At 39.2% G+C, this 20381-nt stretch overlaps 1 protein-coding gene across 1 annotated transcript in view; it reads left to right on the top strand.

Moving 5' to 3' along the window:
• The window catches only part of FGD4 (FYVE, RhoGEF and PH domain containing 4), a 230057-nt gene extending 214409 nt beyond the window's left edge, over positions 1 to 15648 (top strand). Inside the window, exons 12-17 of the mRNA XM_080662971.1 lie at positions 1841 to 1871; positions 2594 to 2686; positions 2992 to 3117; positions 6070 to 6210; positions 11423 to 11563; positions 12968 to 15648. Of these exons, the coding sequence (XP_080519097.1) occupies positions 1841 to 1871; positions 2594 to 2686; positions 2992 to 3117; positions 6070 to 6210; positions 11423 to 11563; positions 12968 to 13210 (775 nt within the window). The 3' untranslated portion in view covers positions 13211 to 15648. The remainder of the gene's footprint in view (positions 1 to 1840; positions 1872 to 2593; positions 2687 to 2991; positions 3118 to 6069; positions 6211 to 11422; positions 11564 to 12967) is intronic.
• The last annotated feature ends 4733 nt before the right edge of the window (positions 15649 to 20381 follow it).

Here is a 20381-nt window from a genome sequence, read left to right as displayed (position 1 = left end):
TGGGGGCAGGGCACAACAATAGGGAGAATCTTTTTTGAGGGAAGAGATTGATATCACAACCCCCCTCCCCCCCCCCCACCACCAAGGATCCCCAGATGAACAATAAGCAGAATCTTTCATTTTATGGGTACAGATTCCAGCAGCATTCTTGGGATATTGTGGTACTCAAAAATAAATTTACTGGAAGGATGAACAGTGTCATAGGAGCAAACCTCCTGCCAGACTCATACTATGTGATCCTTGTGGGACCAAGGCATGTGACATTCAGGCAGAACTCAAACTTAGCCCTAGCCTACCAAACACAGGCAAACAGAGCCCACTCTTTGGAGATTTTAGTCCAGAGTCTACTAACGGGGATTTCTCTAAGATAGTTATATGACAACAACCAGCTCTATAAGCTACCTGCAAGAGAGAATGGAATAAAGAAAATTTGCCTCAACAGGAAAACCAGGGGATTTGATTACTGTCAAGGGAATTTTTTCCCAGTAAAAAAAAAAATTAAATATTGGGGTCCATTAATCTGTGCAACTTCCTTCCTACAGGCATTTAAACTGTTTTGCTTTATCTGTAATTGGTTAGGTATGGTATTGCCTGAAGCCTTCTAGCAAAATAAAATTAAACTGTTCATCAAAGGGAATCTATATATATATAAAAGGCTAAGCAACCGCCCAACCAATAGCTATGATGCGCAATGACCACCAGGGGGCAGATGGTCAACGCAGGAGCTGCCGAGCTGCAGTGACTTGGCAGTGGTGGTTCTCGGATGACGCACCCTGGAACCAGAGAGGAGGGAGCCCGATTCCAGGATGTGTCACCCGAGAACTGCCCTCTCCCAATCCAGGACCCCTTAGGGGATGTCCGAGAGCTGGTTTTGGCCTGATCCCTGCAGGCCAGGCCGAGGGACCCCACCTGCTGGAGGGACCTCACTCACTCTGTAGATGCCATTTGAGCCTCAGCACCACCCCAGGTGCCGCCAGCTGGGGAGGGACCTCTGGAGGTTGGCTCCAGGGCGTGTCTGGCCCGCCTCACCCAGTCCCACCCCACTGGCCACCTTCTAATTAATTTCCTTTCAATATGCACAAATCCATGCACCAGGGCACTAGTGTTAAATAGTTTCCTAAAATCTTACAAAGATATTTGAGATTCTCAAAGCTAATTATAATCTTTCTTAAGATGGGCTGTGGCCCATAGCCTTTAAAGGCCCCATCTACTTTTTTTTTTTTTTTTAAATATATTTTATTGATTTTTTACAGAGAGGAAGAGAGAGGGATAGAGAGTTAGAAACATCGATGAGAGACAGAGAGGAAGGGAGAGGGATAGAGAGCTAGAAACATCGATGAGAGAGAAACATCGATCAGCTGCCTCCTGCACACCTCCCACCGGGGATGTGCCCGCAACCAATGTACATGCCCTTGACCGGAATCGAACCCGGGACCCTTCAGTCCGCAGGCCGACGCTCTATCCACTGAGCCAAACCGGTTTTGGCCCCATCTACTTTTATAAAGGTGAATTGAAGGCTACTTGTATATCCAGTGCCTAATGTCTATACCAGTAACTAGATGATGGTTGTTAAACTTAATGGCAGGGCATTCTATTGTAAAAGCTAAACTTATCTCTCCCCATCAAAAATTATCTGTACCAAAGTAAGTGTATGCTCTAAAACTCTGTTCAAGAATTTATTTGTTCAATTGCCAGAGAGTCTGTTTAATTTTAATTGTAACTCTTTCTTGGACATTCCTGAGTTTTCCAGAAAGTTGGAAGAACATTAAAACATAGTTTTATTCACCAGGTGTAACTCGTTAATGGTCTCTGCATTCAGTTTAATTTTGTTTTGTTTTAGCTCTGAACAAGACAAAGAAGAATGGATCAAGGTAAAGCTTATTTCTATTTTTAGTTTGTGTTTTGGCAATCTCTGTATGTGGACGCAAATGTGCAGATATTGTTGTATTGTGCACATGTAGTCATTGGATCAAGGTCATTTAAAAATTTTGTTTAATCTGTATCCAATGAGTGAGGATATTTTTTCCATTGATTCCTAGAGAGAGTGGAAAGGAGAGGGGGAAGGGAAGAGTGAAAGAGAGAGGAGAGAGAGACAGAAACATCAATATGACAGAGACACCTGGGTTAGTTGTAGACTACATGTGCCCCTAGTCAGGGGCCAGGATCGGACCTGCAACCCAGGTATGTGCCCTTGTCTGGGAATCGAACCTGCGACCTTCTAGTGCAGGGGTCCTCAAACTTTTTAAACAGGGACCAGTTCACTGTCCCTCAGACCGTTGGAGGGCTGGACTATAGTTTTTTAAAAAAAACTATGAACAAATTCCTATGCGCAGTGAGGGCCCGGGATGAGTCGGCTGCTAAGCAGGACAGGCAGTGGCACCCGGCGGGCGGGATAAATGTCCTTGGCGGGCCGCAGTTTGAGGACCCCTGCTCTAGTGTGTAGGCTAATGTTCTAACCACCAAGCCTTGCAGGCCAGGGCAAGGTCATTTAATTTTTAAAGTGATTCCCATCATAGATATTTGCTTAATAAAGTATTTTAATAAGTTTGCATTGATACTTTAATGTGTGCTTTGAATTTTATTTATATTTTAGGCCCTTCAAGAGACTATCGATGCTTTCCATCAGAGGTATGAAACCTTCAGAAATGCGATTGCAAAGGATAATGACATTCAGTCAGAGGTTTCCGTAAGTTGAGTTAAATTCTTAACTTTAGGCTCTTTGCAATTACAAAAGATCTATCTGGTCATTTTGTTATCTAGCCTTTTTTCTTCACAATGCCCAAACTGGCTATTAGACAAAATCTCATTCCTTCTTAGCTGAATGTAATAGTGAGTGCCTTTTTTATGCTGCTTAAACTTCTTTGAACCTTTTACTTCTTTACCAGGACATGGTATGAGCAATGTTGTTAAAGCGCTTGGAAAGAAGGCAGGCAGGAAGGAAGGAAACAACAGTTTTTCTCTGTTAAAATTGAATCTCTCTTCCCTTTTTAGACTGCTGAGCTAGGGAAAAGAGCCCCGAGATGGATCCGAGATAATGAAGTAACAATGTGTATGAAATGCAAAGAGCCTTTCAACGCACTGACAAGGAGAAGGCATCATTGTCGAGCATGTGGACATGTAAGTGAGATTTCTTGGTCGTTAAGATGGCCAGGAACTCTATAAGTATTGAAAAATCATCAACTTGGAAAAGACGCCAAAACTCAATCAGTAGGGCACTTCATAGATACACTTATTTTAGTGACAAGTATGTACAAAGCATAGTGCTGGGTCCTGGAGAAAAAAATGGTAACCAAAATGATACCCAGCTTCATGTAGCTTACATTTTAATGGAGAAAAATAGACCGAAGTCAGGTAAATGGACAAATAAGCATTTCAAATGACTATAGATGCAATAAGGAGGCATTCTAGAAGTTTAAAATGGAGAATAATGGCGAGGAAGGAGGATTTGGAACCACTTTTAGTTAGAAAAATGATCTATCTGAGGGGTTGATATGTAAGCTGATGCCTAAAAGGTGAGGAAGAGCTAAGCACAGAAGGGAGTTGGGACATGTGTTCCTGCAGAGTCTGTATCTCATAAGCTCCAAGGCAGGCCAGAGCTTGGTCTTTTCTTGAGACTGCCAAAGGCCGTGTGCTGGAGTGTGATGAGTAAGGGGAAGTGTGGCAGAAGAAACAGTAGAGAAACGATAACCAAAGGAGTTGATGGCTTTGAGAGACTAGATAGAACTTGTTAGCATAAGTGGAAGTTTGGGCTTTTGTTGGGGAGAGGGAAACTTCCCTCCATGGCAACGGAAAGGGGAAAAACACACAAAACAGATGGCTGTAAATGTGGGGGTGTTTAATTTGCTGGTGGGAAATGAGGGAATTTAGGTCTGGTGCTATGTATCTTTCATCGAGGTAGGAGAACATGTCATCGGCTGGAAGTGAAGGGGGAGGTAAGAAAGGTGGAGGCGGTTTGAGAAAGGACTGAGGGTGAAATAGTCATCTCTGGGCAGGGAAGATGAGCCTGTCAGAGAAACAAAGGTGGACTGCTGGGTGCCCATTACAGGTGTATGGTTATAAAGGTGAAAAGGACAGAGTAGTCCATTTAATGGCAGTGATCTTTCTCTGACAAAATTCAGCAACTCAAGTCAGAGAAGGCACATAACAGGTTTTCAGAAATTGAGTTGTTTCATATGGAAAGAGGGACGAGGAACAAAACATGAAATGAAGCTGGAGAGAGGTAGCAGCAGGTTTTGAAGGGCCTTATAAACCTCGTTAAAGATTACATACTTCCTTCTAAAAAGCAACGAATAAACAGAAGGGTAGGCATGGCAGTATAATATATTATTAGTGTGCTTAAAGTGCAGCTATTCTTATTAATAGCTCTTTTAGATCATCCTCACACTATAGATTTATTCTTCCTCTTTTTCTAAGTTTTGACTCAGCAATACCATTTTGTAGTCAAATTAAAGTGATAGCAAACATTCCCCCCATTTTTCCCCCAGAGTAATACTTTTAAAAATCTTATCAAGTTTGCTTGAAATGATTTTAGGTATTGATATATTTGGTTCAGTGAACAAACAAAAAATGTGTTTGAATGTGGATCATCAAAATACTATGATATGATTTAAAAATAAGATATCAGTTAATAGGAGATACAGACAAGTCTAATTCTAAATCCTAGAGTAATTTTATTATAAGTATATCATGAATTTTACATACTGTGAACCTAAACCAAAAGTTTTACAAATATTTACATTTCTTAAATAGAGTTTGTTCACTATGAATTGGGGGAAAATATGCTTCTAGAAGCAAGAAGATAAAATTTTTAAGTGGAAGGTTTTTTTTTTTTTATTAACAATTATCCTATAGTAATTAAGGAAAATACCATTCACTAAGAAATCATATGTATTTTCATTAGAGTTATTCATTCCTTGGCATTCAATAAATGTTTATTGTGTGTTGGTGAGCAAAATAACACAAGAACAATCTCATAGAGCTTGCAGCCTAGTCGGGGTAATAAACATTAAATAAATAATCACACAAGTATATGAGTATAACTTGTAAATCAGTACATGAAAAACAGTACAGGGAACTTGACTGGCACAGTGCTAAGTGACATGCTCTGTTCTGGAAGTTGGAGGAGTCTTCCTTAAAGAAGTGAAGTTTGAGTCAACATCTGGAGGATGAACGAGTTAACTCATGCAGCAGAGATGAGGCGGGAGGGCCGTAGAAGCCATGTCACTAGAGATACGGGGAGTCATAGGAGCAGATAAGGGAGGACTTTGTAGGCCATAGTGAAGAGTGTGTTCATTATCCAACAGCAAAGGAAAGAACGAAGAATTTTAAATAGAGAGAAACATATCAGATCATGATTTTTAAGAGAGCATCTGGTGCTATTTGGAAAATAGCTTGGAGGGATGTAAGAGCAGAAGCCTGGAGGCCAGTAAGGAGAATGCTACAAGGAGCAATCACGAGGCTATAAGAGTCCAAACAAGGATACTGATAGCTTGGACTCGGGTTATTACAAGGAAGATGTAGAAAAATGGACAGATTGAAAACTTACTAGGAGGTAAGATTGGCAGAACTTTGTCATAGAATGACTCTTTGGGGTGAGCCGTGGAGAGGTATCAGGGATGTCCCTAGGTTTATGACTTGCCATGACTGGTTGAATGACTGTGCTGTCTTCTACTACAGGGAGCAAAAGGAGCGGAGGACAGGTTGGGAAGGGTGGGGTGGGGGAAAGAGAGCGCTGAGGACAAGGAAGTTCATGAGCACATTTTGGCGAGATATCCAAGAAACATCCAGAGGTATGAAGAGTAAGGGTCTGGATTGAGCCTCTGAAGGTCTCCTACCTTTAGGGTCAGAAAGAAAAGGTGAACAAGTACAGCCCATCCAAACAGCACTATAATATTGTGGTGATAATCCTAATGTTCACGGGGATGTTCTTAGCGTAATAAAAATTTGCCTTTTATAAAATTTGCCTTTTATAGCTCTTTCTCATTTATTATCATTGTAAATGTTTGTGGCTTAAATCTTACTATTTTAAAAATATGATTATTGACTCCTCGTTACCTTTTCTAATTTAAGGTGGTTTGTTGGAAGTGTTCTGATTACAAAGCTCAACTGGAGTATGATGGTGGTAAATTGAGCAAAGTTTGTAAAGACTGTTACCAAATAATAAGTGGATTCGCAGACAGTGAAGAAAAGAAAAAAAAAGGGATTTTAGAGGTATGAAATAGTAAATGTTGGGTGTCTTTTAGATTTTTATATGAGGGACATAGAATTGTATTTTAACCCTGAAGAAGACAAGTAACACATTTTATTATTTCTCTTAGTATTTAACAATTTTTGAGAACGATGAGCAAGTCATACTTTTGTTCTGTGTTGTTGAATTTTGGGGTCATACAGAAAGAACAGGGTCAGTGTTCTGCATTTGAGAGTACACAAAGGTCATTTTGGATAACTGAAAAAGGATCATGAACTTCAAGATTCATTTAAGATTAAAGTGTAGGTCTGCAAACTTAAAATATAACTCTGAGTTCCAGGGTGTATAGATCACACTTGAATGGCAGGCCAAAATGGTTTTTTTTCAGGCAGGTTGGGTGGAAAGAAATGCTTCATTGGCTCCTAAGGACACAGGCTCAGTGCTTAACAACAGCAACTGATGCGACTGAATTAATGTGATCACTTGTTTTAAGGGGTGAGTTTCAGGCTATATCTATGAAGTAAAAACCTCTAGGGAGTTTTCTAGGAAAAACGTGGGGGGAGTCAGTTACTTAACCATGTTAACACATGTGCACACATGTACATGCAATATTTGAAACTCACTTTGTGCCAACTAGTGTTATATGAGCTAGACCAGTGGTTGGCAAACTCATTAGTCAAAAGAGCGGCAAACTGCGGCTCACGAGCTGCATGTGGCTCATGAGCCACAGTTTGCTGACCACTGAGCTAGACCAAAGGTCTCAACAAACTTTTTCTGTAAAGGGCCAGAGAATAACTATTTTAGTTTTTGCAGGCCAAGAGGCAAAACTGAGACTACTACTTCTCTAACAAGAGGGAAAACAAATTTTCACAAATTTACATTGACAAAATTTAAAATACAATAATTTAGTATAATTTTTTTTTTCTAATATGGTAATAAGAATGGAATTCTTTAGAGGGAGAAGGGAAGCTAATATTTCCCTTAATTGGAGTCCAAAATTAGTGTTCCCTATTATCAAATTGGTTTTAAATGTTTATCTGAAAGCCCTTTCTTATTTCCCAGATGGTGGGCTGGTAGGCCATAGTTTGCCAGCCAGTGCTTCTTGAACTATCTGTGATGAAGGGCCAGTTTTATTTCCAAACCTCATGATAGCTCAGTAATTTTGTAAAACACACAATCATTTGCTTGAGTATCATCACAAAGTCAAATTTCTATGTAAGTTTTTCAGTATTTACTCTTACTTTCTGTGCTTATCTCAAACCAGTTACTAAACATTTGGCAAACCAGCACTCTTGAATTGACGACACTGAGGAGCAATACCCTAAGGCAGTGGTCGGCAAACTCATTAGTCAACAGAGCGGAAAACTGCCCTAAGGATTTGATGCTTTCTATAATGTGTGTAATAACCATCATTTAGTCAAATGGTTTTGTTCCCTTCTTAGACAGTGATTTATGTATTTGGAGGCAAAGCAGAAAACTGTAAATGGCTCTACAAACAGTTAATGCAATTTAAAAAAAATATATATTTTATTGACATTTTACAGAGAGGAAGGAGGAGGGGTAGATAGTTAGAAACATCGATGAGAGAGAAACATCGATCAGCTGCCTCCTGCACACCTCCCACTGGGAATGTGCCTGCAACCAAGGTACGTGCCCTTGACCGGAATCGAACCTGAGACCTTTCAGTCCGCAGGCTGACACTCTATCCACTGAGCCAAACCGGTTTCGGCAATGCAATTTTTATTTATTCATTTATTTTTAAGATTTTCTATTTTTTATTTATTTATTTTTTAATTTAATAAATCTTTATTGTTCAGATTATTACAATTGTTCCTCTTTTTTCCCCCCATAACTCCCCTCCACCCAGTTCCCACTCCTCCCTCTGCCCTTACCTCCCCCTCCACTGTCCTCATCCATAGGTGTACGCTTTTTGTCCAGTCTCTTCCCGCACCCCCTACACCCCCTTCCCCCCAAGAATTGTCAGTCCACTCCCTTTCTATGCCCCTCATTCTATTATATTCACCAGTTTATTCTGTTCATTAGATTTTTTATTCACTTGATTTTTAGATTCACTTGTTGATAGACATATTTGTTGTTCATAATTTTTATCTTTACCTTTTTCTTCTTCCTCTTCTTAAAGAATACCTTTCAGCATTTCATATAATACTGGTTTGGCGGTGATGAACTCCTTTAGCTTTTTCTTATCTGTGAAGCTCTTTATCTGCCCTTCTGAATGATAGCTTTGCTGGGTAGAGTAATCTTGGTTGTAGGTTCTTGCTATTCATCACTTTGAATATTTCTTGCCACTCCCGTCTGGCCTGCATAGCTTCTGTTGAGAAATCAGCTGACAATCATATGGGTGCTCCCTTGTAGGTAATTAACTGTTTCTCTCTCTCTCTCTTTTTAAAAATATATTTTATTGATTTTTTGCAGAGAGGAAGGGAGAGGGATAGAGAGTCAGAAACATCGATGAGAGAGAAACATCGATCAGCTGCCTCCTGCACACTCCCTACTGGGTATGTGCCCGCAACCAAGATACATGCCCTTGACCGGAATCGAACCTGGGACCTTTCAGTCCACAGGCCAACGCTCTATCCACCGAGCCAAACCAGTCAGGGCTTAACTGTTTTTCTCTTGCTGCTTTTAATATTCTCTCTTTGTCTTTTGCTCTTGGCATTTTAATTATGATGTGTCTTGGTGTGGTCCTCTTTGGATTCCTTTTGTTTGGGCTTCTGTGCGCTTCCTGGACTTGTAAGTCTATTTCTTTCACCAGGTGGGGGAAGTTTTCGGTCATTATTTCTTCAAATAGGTTTTCAGTATCTTGCTCTCTCTCTTCTTCTGGCATCCCCTAATTCAGATGTTGGTATGCTTGAGGTTGTCCCAGAAGCTCCTTACACTATCTTCAAATTTTTGGATTCTTCTTTCTTTTTGCTTTTCCGGCTGAGTGTTTTTTACTTCTTTGTATTTCAACTCTTTGACTTGATTCTTGCGGTCCTCTAGTCTACTGTTAGGTCTCTGAATAATATTTTTTATTTCAGTCAGTGTATGTTTAATTTCTAATTGGTTCTTTTTCATATCCTCGAGGGTCTTGCTAAATTTATCGGCCTTTCCTAAGAAATTCTTGAAAAACCTTATAACCGTGGTTTTGAACTCTATATCCATTCATTTGTTTTCCTCCATTTCTTTCATTTGTGATCTGTTTCTTTGTCTCCGCATTTTCGTTGCTTCCCTGAGTTGGTAGAGTAGCTTTGTGTGCTAGGTGTCCTCTATGGCCCAGTGGCTCAGCCTCCCCAGTTACCTGAGGTGGACACTCTTGGTGCATCCCTTTGTGGACTGTGTGCTCAGCCTTGTTGTAGTTAAGCCTTGATTGTTGTTGGTATCACTGGGAGGAAGTGACCTCCAGGCCAACTGGCTGTGAGGATCAGCTGTGTCTACGCTGGGATAACTTCTGTGCTGGAGACACCCTTATGAGACAAGACTTGCAAAATTGCAAAAGCCTCTGTGCTCAGCTTGGATGGGGCAGAGTCTCAGGGTGGAGCAAGCAGCCTTGGTTTCCCATCAGCCCTGCCCTATGAGGCCCCTGGGTCTCAGTGTCCCTCGGTAATCACTGCAAGAACCTCTGAGAGAAAGCCGCCCTCGAGTTTCACCCACTGCCAGACAGTCCAGTTTCTCCCCGAATGAGTTGGGGTTCCCAGAAACTTGCCCGGAACTGGAGTTCAGCGCAGTCGGGAGCTTCTGTCTCCCTCCTGCTTTAGAAAGCCAGCTGCGCACTCAGCCTCCTGTGCATTCAGCAGTCAGTCCTCTCTGTGTGCGTGCGCCTCCTGACCTCTGCCTTCCGCAGCTCCCGAGTCTCAGTGTGCTTTCTCTTTTCCTGACAGTCCAGATTCCTCCCGAATGAGTCTGGTTTCCCAGCATCTCGCCCGGGACTGGAGTTCAGTGTAGTCAGGAGCTTTCTTCTCCCTCCTGCTTTAGAAAGCCATCCGCGCACTCAGCTGTCCGTGCACACAGCTGCCCGTCCTCTCCGCGTGCGAGTCTCCGTACCTCAGCCTTTTGCATCTCCTCGGAGTCTCAGTGTGCTTTCCTCTTTTCTTCTAGGTGTAGAATTTCCACTCAGCCAGCTTTCCTGTGGTTCTGGATGGTGTCCGTTTTGTCTTTTAGTTGTAGTTTTGATATTGTTGTGCGAGGCAGCAGTTTAGGTGTTTACCTCTGCCGCCATCTTGGTTTCTCCTTAAGATTTTTTAATTGATTTATTCAAGAAAGGAAAGGAGATAAAGAGAGAGAAACATCAATTGGCTGCCTCCCACATGCCTTCCACTAGGGATCAAGCTCTCAACCCAGGCATGTGCCCTTACCAGGAATCAAACCATCAACCTTTCAGTATAAGGGATGATACCCAACCAAATGAGTCACACCGGCCAGGGCTTTAGTGAAGTTTTTTAAAACTTGAATTATCTCAGATTTCAAGACAAAGTTTGCTGGCCAGTATTTGCCTTTTTGTTATTGATCCTTTCATAAGTGAAGTTGGTATGCGTTATGGTTAAAAGTTTAGGCTCTGGATCCAGACTCAAATCCCAGTATCCCAGTTCCTAAATGTATGGTCTTGGGAAAGCTATTTCATCTCTGAACCTCATAGATAATGAAAGTTGTAACTTCATGGTGTTTGTGTGAAGATTAAATGAAATAATACATTTCTTAGTGAGCTAAGAAAAGTGTCGCCGAAACCGGTTTGGCTCAGTGGATAGAGCGTCGGCCTGCGGACTGAAAGGTCCCATGTTCGATTCCGGTCAAGGGCATGTACCTTGGTTGCGGGCACATCCCCAGTAGGGGTGTGCAGAAGGCAGCTGATCGATGTTTCTCTCTCATCGATGTTTCTAACTCTCTATCCCTCTCCCTTCCTCTCTGTAAAATATCAATAAAATATATTTAAAAAAAAAAAAAAAAGAAAAGTGTCTGCACTGTAAGCAATTAATAAATGTTTACTAGTAACTTCATTTAAATTCAAGGTCTGGTTATACAGACAGTTAGAATTGACTTAGATATTTTCCCATGCTAATAATAGATCTAGATGAGTATTTAAATAATAATTGCAGATTTACTTTTTGGATGACCCCAGAAGACATTTGATATAAACACACTGTAGTTAATGAATGTTGCCTTAAATTTAATTACTTCTCTATCTGGCCCATTTTGTGTTCATTCTCACTCACTCTCACTCTTTCCATTATATTTTTCTAGATTGAATCAGCAGAAGTATCTGGAAACAGTGTGGTGTGCAGCTTTCTTCAGTATATGGAGAAGTCAAAACCTTGGCAGAAAGCTTGGTGTGTGATCCCCAAACAAGACCCTCTTGTGCTGTACATGTACGGTGCCCCCCAGGTATCTAAACTACACCTGACTGAAGGGATAGAGGTCATGCGGATAGGGTGGGGAGGGAAGCAAGTAGACAGTGAACTCAAAACCCTTCCATCACCCCTCTATGGAACAAGAGAGTTCAGTTTCATTATAATTGGGAAAAATAGTAACAAATTCAAGTTTACTTAAACTGGTGGGTTCCTTTTATAGCCAATAATTTCTTCACCCCATGGATCCTTTCTCCCCTTCCCTCATTCCTATTCTATGGGCTTGAAAAAAAAGATGAGTTGAAGTAGGAAAGGACATTGGGAGAAGGGGGTGAAGTAGAGGGAGAAGCAGGAAGGAGAAGGAGCCTTTTTAATGATAGGAAGTAATAGGAAGGCTTTCCCTCTACCCCCCCTTGAATGCAGGAATACCCGAAAGAGAAACAATTTGAAAGGGAAAAACATTTAAATCAAGCTTAGATTAACATTATCCAGTAACAGTTGTTAGAGAACTATCTGTGCATGGATCTGAGATAAATCTGTGGGAACAACAGACATGCAGATTTAGCTTCTAACCAGAGCAGCACCAGGTACTATGGAGTATATAATGCTTAAAAAAAACAGGGCATGTATACCAATTGTGCATTCATCTGGAAATACATAAACTTTTCAATGTACCTATTGTATTTTAGCCTATATATACATTGAAGACTAGTAAAACTTTTTTTTTAGAAATAGACTTAAAATGCCAAGGTATATGTTCTATTCTGTTTTGTGGTTTTTCCTATAACCTTTTCCTGCCCATAAGCAAATTGATTCATTAATGAATGAAACACCAAGTAAAACTGTCGTTTGGTAATGAATCATTAACATTTGCTGGCTTTATACAATAAGATAACTATTCTTTCTTCCCTCTTTCACGGAATGAAGAGCTGGGTATTCGTGAAATACCACAGAGGAGGTATTGGGTTAGTGAATCCTAGCTGAGTTAGGTGTCAGCTCTCATTCATTAATTCATGCAGTCAGCATTACCAGTGACCTCATGTACAGGCACTGTGCTGTTCCTGGTTCACCAACTCTATCCATGGAGACTTCACAGTGCAAGTCTGTATGGAATAGTCATAGGAAAAGAGGTTCTTGTGTGTGTGTTTTTTTAAATATATTTTTATTGATTTCAGAGAGGAAGGGAGAGGGAGAGAGAGATAGAAGCATCAATGATGAGAGAATCATTGACCAGCTGCCTCCTGACACCCCCCACTGGGGACCAAGCCCGCAACCCAGGCATGGGCCCCTGACCGGAATCGAACCCAGGACCCCTCAGTCCACAGGCCAACGCTCTATCCACTAAGCCAAACCGGCCAGGGCAGAAAAGAGGTTTTAGTAGGGACTTGTATAGCATGCTAACACATCTCACACTCCTATGTATTACTATTTTTTCCTTTAGGATGTCAGAGCCCAGGCCACCATTCCACTCCTGGGCTATCTTGTGGATGATATGCCAAGGAGTGCAGACCTGCCACACAGTTTCAAACTGACCCAGTCCAAGTCTGTGCACAGCTTTGCTGCAGACAGTGAGGAACTGAAACAGAAGTGGCTGAAAATCATCCTTCTAGCTGTCACAGGTGAGACACCTGATGGTCCTAACAACCATTCAGCTACCTTGGACGATAACCCTGAACCTAAATAAAAATCAGAATGCTGAACTCCAAGACCAACCACAGAGTGGGGGGTCTCAAGATTCATCGCTCAAGACATTCCCAGTTCTCCTTACTCATCTCTTAGCACTTTATGTTGAAAAGTACAGGCTCATAAATGTATCTGGTTAGGGGACTATTTTCCTATGTTTGTGTACTCTGGTGAAATTAATGTGCAGAGCCATTCTACCGATAAAAGTTGGAAATAATGTGAAAAATGGAGCATTTTTTAATGAGCTATTTCTTGAATATGTACTTTTGTCTTGGAGAAAATGGTATCAATTGATTATGTCACTATCAGGTTAGAATAGGCCACTTTCACTTGAGAAATATTTTAATGTCTTCTTTTTCACATGTAGGACTTGTAACAGTTTGAAAGATATACCTCCATGTTGCCAAAATAGATCCATGGTTAGAAAAATTACAAGGACAGTTTAGGCTGTTGTGTTAACTTATTTAATTTAGTGTATAAAGCTCAAGCTGCATAAATAACGTATGTCCTTTTAAAACAGAAAAAGGACAGATTGTTGGTGTTCAAACTTTTGACTTAAGAAAAGATATTTGTTTTTGTAGAAATATTCCTAAAAAATAAAATATCTTACGTATATAGCAATTATGTATATATAGTATTAAGTATAAATATATCTATATACTATACATGCCTTTCTCTTCAGCTTTAGGTTCATATTTGTCTCTAATTTATTTTTAAAATATAAAGCATGTTTTATCTTGGAATTGGACGTGTTCTAAACTTAATGTTTTTGGTGATATATGTTTAACTGATTGACAGCTAAAGGTATTGATATTTTTATAATAAGAAAAAGCAGTAATTTATGTGGCATGGGATATAGTAGTGAAATCCAACCGTATTTTTAAAGTACTATTTTTTTTTTGTTCTGTGCCTATTTAAAACAGTGCCTCTCTTTGAAGGTGCTAATAATTTCTATTTAAATATAAGGTGAGGGTTTAATTAATGCTTCAGTCTTGCTTACTCAGATAAAGTGCATTTTGGGCACCAGAATGGTCAAAATCATATAGGTTGTTTTTTGTTTTATGATCCACTAATTTGTACAGTAGTTAATATCAGCATGTACAAAAATCTTCACAAAAACCTAGATTGTGCAAAATACCTGACCTTAAGCAGAACTGGGACATCAGGAAACGGCATTTCCTGTACTGTTTTTCTTCTCTAAGACTGTTAAGCATAGTTAAATGAGGACTATATAATTAACTAGAGGCCCAGGTCCCTTGGCCTGGCCTGTGGGGATCAGGCTGAAACGGCTCTCAGACATCCCGAGGGGTCCCAGATTGCGAGACTGCGCAGGCCAGGCCGAGGGGCCCCACTGGTGCATGACAGGGGCTGGGGAGGGACCGCAGGAGGGCTCCAGGCCGTGTCCAGCCCATCTCACCCAGTCCCGATCGGCCGGACCCCAGTAGGAAGCTAACCTACCATTTGGAGCGTCTGCCCCCTGGTGGTCAGTGCACATCATAGTGACCAGTCGAACGGTCGGAGGGACAATTAGCATATTAGGCTTTTATATATATAGATACTTAAGATAACTGTGTGGGCCTGTTCCTTTGTCAGATATAATACAAAATTCACATGTGGTAACCTATTTTTGAGGGGGCTGGATAGATATTAAAGGAAGTTTATGTTCAATTCTTTAAACCTCCTCAGTAAAGAATGGGGGTGGGGGACACAGTATTGAAAAGCAATGTTTTAATGGTAGGTTGGGAAGGTACAAGATAATTGAAGAGAGTCTGAGCATTCCTTTCTCATTTATCCTTTTGGGGAATCATAACAGACAAAATATAATTCTTTGTGACGAAGGCTGCTCTTCATTATATTGTAATTATGATTAAAATCTCACATTAAGTTGGCTATTTAACTTAATCCTTTTTGCTAATGAGATCTGGTTTTTTGTTTTTCATTTTTTTGTTATTTTTTACCCTTTTATGCCTCAAATGTTATCACATTTAATGCATCGTCTAGAGATCCACAAGGATGACCTCACTATCCTCTGCCTTTGGGGATTACACCTTTTTAAAAATATATATTTTTTTATTGATTTCAGAGAAGAAGGGAGAGGGAGAGAGATAGAAACATTAACAATGAGAGAGAGAATCATTGAACGGCTGCCTCCTGCACCCTCCCTCCCCCCACTGGGGATCGAGCCCCTGTCTGCAGGCTGATGCTCTATCCACCAAGCCAAACCAGCTAGGGCCGGGGATTACACCTTAAATGTAGAATAGATTTGCTCAGAATTGGAAATTTTCACTCATCTATTTAGGCCCTCTTAAGAAAATTTGAAACATTTATTTTTCTGCAAAGGAGCAGATAAACTAATTATGGCTGACATGGTTGGGTTGCCTTCTTCCATAAAAGGAATACCAATCATGATCCTTTATATTAAACCAAATACTTGGAGCCAAAAAAAAGAAAAAAGGTAACTTGTTCCTATTAAATCAGGGGCAGACTTAAAAATATTTTACATTGCTTCTCTTTCTTTTCTAGTTGTCAAGTGTGTGTGTGTGTGTGTGTGTGTGTGTGTGTGTGTGTATACACAACATGTGTATTCATGGGTGGTTATTGAGAAGGTTAAACTATAGCTATAGATGATGCTTTTGGTTTTCTTAATCTCAAGAAAAGAGAAGCAATAAAAATATAGAATGATTACCAGGGGAAGGTGACTTTTGTAAATGTGGATAGAACAATGGAAATGTAAGGGCCAATTGGAAGATCTATTGGCCAGATTATTTTTAAAAACTGTTTTGAACAACAAGAAGACTACACTTTCCCTTTCGGTGAGTTCTTCTGGAGTGGAAGTCATAGACAAATTTTGGCTCAATAAATATCCATGTTATTTAATTTAGATTATTGAAAGAGAATATTCATGAAGACAATATTATCATGCTCTTAATATTATCTTTAATTTGATAAAAGAGCAATATTACTATAAGAAGAGAACTTTTAATTATCCAGTTACCAATTTCACTCCCACCCCTTGTTCTTTAGCCAAGCACAAAGAGAAGCAATGAAGCAGCCTTACCTGTTTTTTGTTGAATTATCATCAATGCTTTTATTTGGAGAAAGGCAAAGGAATACGCTTAGTCAGCCACTTAGTAAGCACTCAACTAAACCAAAAGACCTCAAAGTATGATTGGTTACAAGAATAACTTACGTCTTTTGCTTTCTGAGACACCTGAGCAGTCAGGACGGATTGAACCTAAGAAGGTAATTGGTTGCTTTCCTATTAAAGCCGGCATCCCATCGTATAGGTCTTACGATTTGTTTTCTCTAAGTTGGTGCTTTCCAACTCATCTTTTCTTCACACTTAAAAATATTTCTTTGCTCAAGACTGATGTTCATTATAAAACATTCCAATTTTTTAAACTTAAATTTTGCTTTATTGAAAGTCTACCATTTTGGATATTAAGTATGAAATGTAGTGCAGACGGATCTCCAGGTTTTAAGTGGGACTCAACAATGAAAACTGCCACCAGCCACTTTTGTAACAATGGCATCCACAATGCTGTCATGTATGCAAGCAATAAAACTCTTCAGGGTATGTTTTTATACTGAAATCTTAACAAGAATGCCCTTAGCCACATTCTAGAAGAGAATTCACTTCTAGACTCGATCATGTAACTCATTGCTTGGTAGAGGGAAGAGAAAGTGTGTGTGCTTGAGGGTGTGAAGGGGTGGGCATTATTCTTTGGATTCAAATAACTATCAAAACCATTTTACTTTTGCAATGAGTATGGATAGTGAAACAAAGCACATCTGCATTACTTTATCAAGCAACATTTCATTTTTCATGAAGTTTAATAACATACACGTTGGTGTACTTACCTTCACTGGGTGACCTACCCTCATTTTTAAAAATAGACCATTTTTTAAAAATTGCCAAACTGTTTTTAAGAACTAGTTTTTTAAATGTGCCCTGTCCCCATCTATAGACAAACATTGGGTTGTTTTTTTGTGTTTTTTTTTTAAGAATACTTGCTGTAGTCCTAAGTATATTACAAAAAAACTACAAACTTCGTAGTACTTCAGGGATATTAAGGATTCATTAATTCATTCTAAAAACCTTAAATCAAACATACTTTGAGTTTATAATTGCGCTTTAGTTCTTTTTGTCTACTCTGTGGAACAGGGTGTTTTAATTCCTTTAAATTTTAGATCTCAATTCTGGTTCTATTCAAAGCCTTACGTTCTTATTCTGAGTATATTGTCTGTGGTAACTCTGATAATGATCTTTCTGGGCTGGATCCATCCCAAGGAAAAGGCACCAACAAGAGCAAATAAACTTCTAGGGAACAAAGGTCTTCTTCGTATTTTCTTGTTTTTGTTTTTGTAGTTACCCTTGCTATAATACAGAAGATTAATTAAAATTTCTTACATCATGTGATGTTCGTGTGAGCAGGTCTAAGCACATGGTATTTATAAGCTAAAATTAATTAAAAAGACAAGAATGTCTTAATGTTTTCATTGTTAAAGTTTTGTATTCTTCAAGAATGTATTAATATAAAAACTGTGGCTAACCAGTTCTGATTCTCAGCACTGGATTGATATCCGTAGTGGACCATGTTATTTCCTTATTCTCATCCAGTTTTAGTTGAATCAAATTACTTTTATTTTCATATTACTCTCTACTGTAGATTCTCCAGATTTGGAAAATATATAAAAACCACTAGATCTACTTTTAAAATTCTGTGAATTTCTGAGTATATGTATATATGTAAAAATATGGTTGATTTCCAATTCTGTTTTTTCATAGGAATGAAATTTTTATAGAAACTGTTCTTTTTAGTTGAAATATTTTAACATAAATTACTCCCATGAATTTTTAGTATAGTTCATTCTTATGTGTGCCCGTAACCATGTCATGAGATGAAAACTTGGCTTTCTTTACTGATATAGTAGAGAGGAATGAAATTAGGAACAGAAGCAAGCAGGAATGAGCAGAGAGGTGGGCAGAAAGAGACTGCTGGTCTCCAGATCAGAGCAATGTGTGTTAAGATCAGAGAAAAATACTTGCACTGCAGAAGGGATATACACTATAAAATATAAATTTACATAATTGCATATTGATGGGATTTATTGCACCACAGCCTTTCACCTTGACCTCCATGTCATTACTTTCTTTTTCCTTTAGGCTATAAAAGAAATAATTCTGTTCTATTGGGCCATTTTCAGCACTGTTTACTGAAGTAGAAAAAATATCCCTCTGAAGTCCATCCTGGTCTTTTACTTTCCAGACTGAACATTTGGCAGAATATAGTGTCTTTTCTGTGTTTTGAGATGAAATAGCACATGCCCCTTCAAGATCATTTTTAACTTGTTGGGGTTACTGAATTACACAATGTTTATCCCTTTCTAAAATTCATTATAGATTGAAAAGGTGAGATTAGGTAGATTTAGTGATAAATTAATTCAAGAAGTTCATTGTAGCATATTTTAATAAGTGAATACCAAATACATAGAGTGATATATATGTAGTTTTGGGGGAGAAGCATAATAATCTGTAGGGACCATTATGATAACTGAATTACATTAAATATTACACATTATATGGATGTTGGAATGTATCACTTGGGGGAGGTAGGGGGGTCTCCATTAGCAATCATGTCTGTATAGAAAACTGTCTTCTGTTTTTATTTTACCAAACTAGCATTTCATTTTGTGAGTGACAGTTGACTGGTATTTTTGAATAAGTGTGATCTGGGTTTTGAATTGTTGACTGATCAGTTTGAAACGGTATGTTATCAGAATTTTAGAGTTAACTCAAATGTGAAAAAGCATACATAAAGGTAATTTTTCTTTTCTAGCTATATGAATGTAAAATACTTGCAGATAGTGTATATATTGTGTAACATATGTATATTTGGTCTTAAAGGCGGGGAATCAGAAACATTGTAAAATTAAGCACTTTAATTCCTCTTAAATATTAAACATTTGTATCTTGTAAATAAATACATCCTTAAATGAATTCTAAAGACTTAGATGTTATTTCACCTAGGATTATATATGTTCAGTTCACAAATTTTGGTTGGTTCCTCTCCCTCCTCCCACCACTGTCAGATATGCAGCCAGGGGAGTCTGTAAAACACAAATCCGATCATGTTGCTTCTCTACCCCAGTCCCTTAGGCTCCTCATTTCACTCAGCATAAAAGCCAACATCCTTTGAGTGGCTTCACTAGACCCTATATATCTCCTCCACCTCCACCCTGCACCATATGGCTCCTTGCTTTTCTTTAACCAAGCCCACTGTACTCTAGCCTTAGAACACACACTACTGTTTGTTGCCTCTCCTTACAATGCTCCTTCCCCAGATATCTGCGTGATTGACACCTTTGCCAATTTAAAGTCTTTGCTCAAATCTCACCACCACAATCTCACTTGACCATGCCTGGTATCTTAGATCCCAACACACTCCCATTCATCCTTAATCTTCTTTTTTTCCCACAGCACTCATAATCTTGTAACAAATTAAATAATCACCTATTTTTATGTTTGTTTTTATTGTTTGTCTACCCTTACTAAAACATAAGCTCCATAAAGGTAAGGATTTTTATCTGTTTTGATCACTGATGTCCCCAGTTCTCAGCATAGTACCTGGCATATGGTAGGCACTCAATAAAGTACTGACTATAAAAACTAGGTTCTTTAAAAGGGAAAAAAATGAATAGAACCTTTCTTCCAAAACATGTTATGGTTACAGACTTTTGGAATAGTGGTTGAGAGTAAAAGAAAGCAACATTTTATATAGCTAAGTTGTTTTAATAAAGCCAGATTCCTAATTAAGGGTTTAAAAACATAGTCAAGGATTTCCTCAAAATATAATGGTGAAAACCTTAGTCAATCTTTGCATGATGGATTCTTGCTTTTTTAAAAAACCAATCTCAACCCACTATCACCAGCATCACCACCACACCTGGACTGTAAGGAAATCAGAGGCAGCTGGTCCCTGTTCCAGAAAAAGCTAGAGGCGCTGAAATACACGTCCTGAGGAAGTGGGTCAGAGTGGACCTGTCCTGGGGGGTAGATAATGGGCACTTAGTCTGCAGTTTACTCTCTCCTAGAGGAAGTGATTCATGCATTGTTTGGGTCCTGCCTTTAAGTAAAAACAAAGCCAGGTTGTTTTGTCTCAGAAAAGGAA

This window comes from Plecotus auritus, assembly GCF_963455305.1.
Source record: "Plecotus auritus genome assembly, chromosome: 3".
Taxonomy (NCBI): Eukaryota; Metazoa; Chordata; class Mammalia; order Chiroptera; family Vespertilionidae; genus Plecotus; species Plecotus auritus.
The sequence above is the reverse complement of the archived record's forward strand: the minus strand, read 5'-3'. Positions and strand labels throughout refer to the sequence as shown.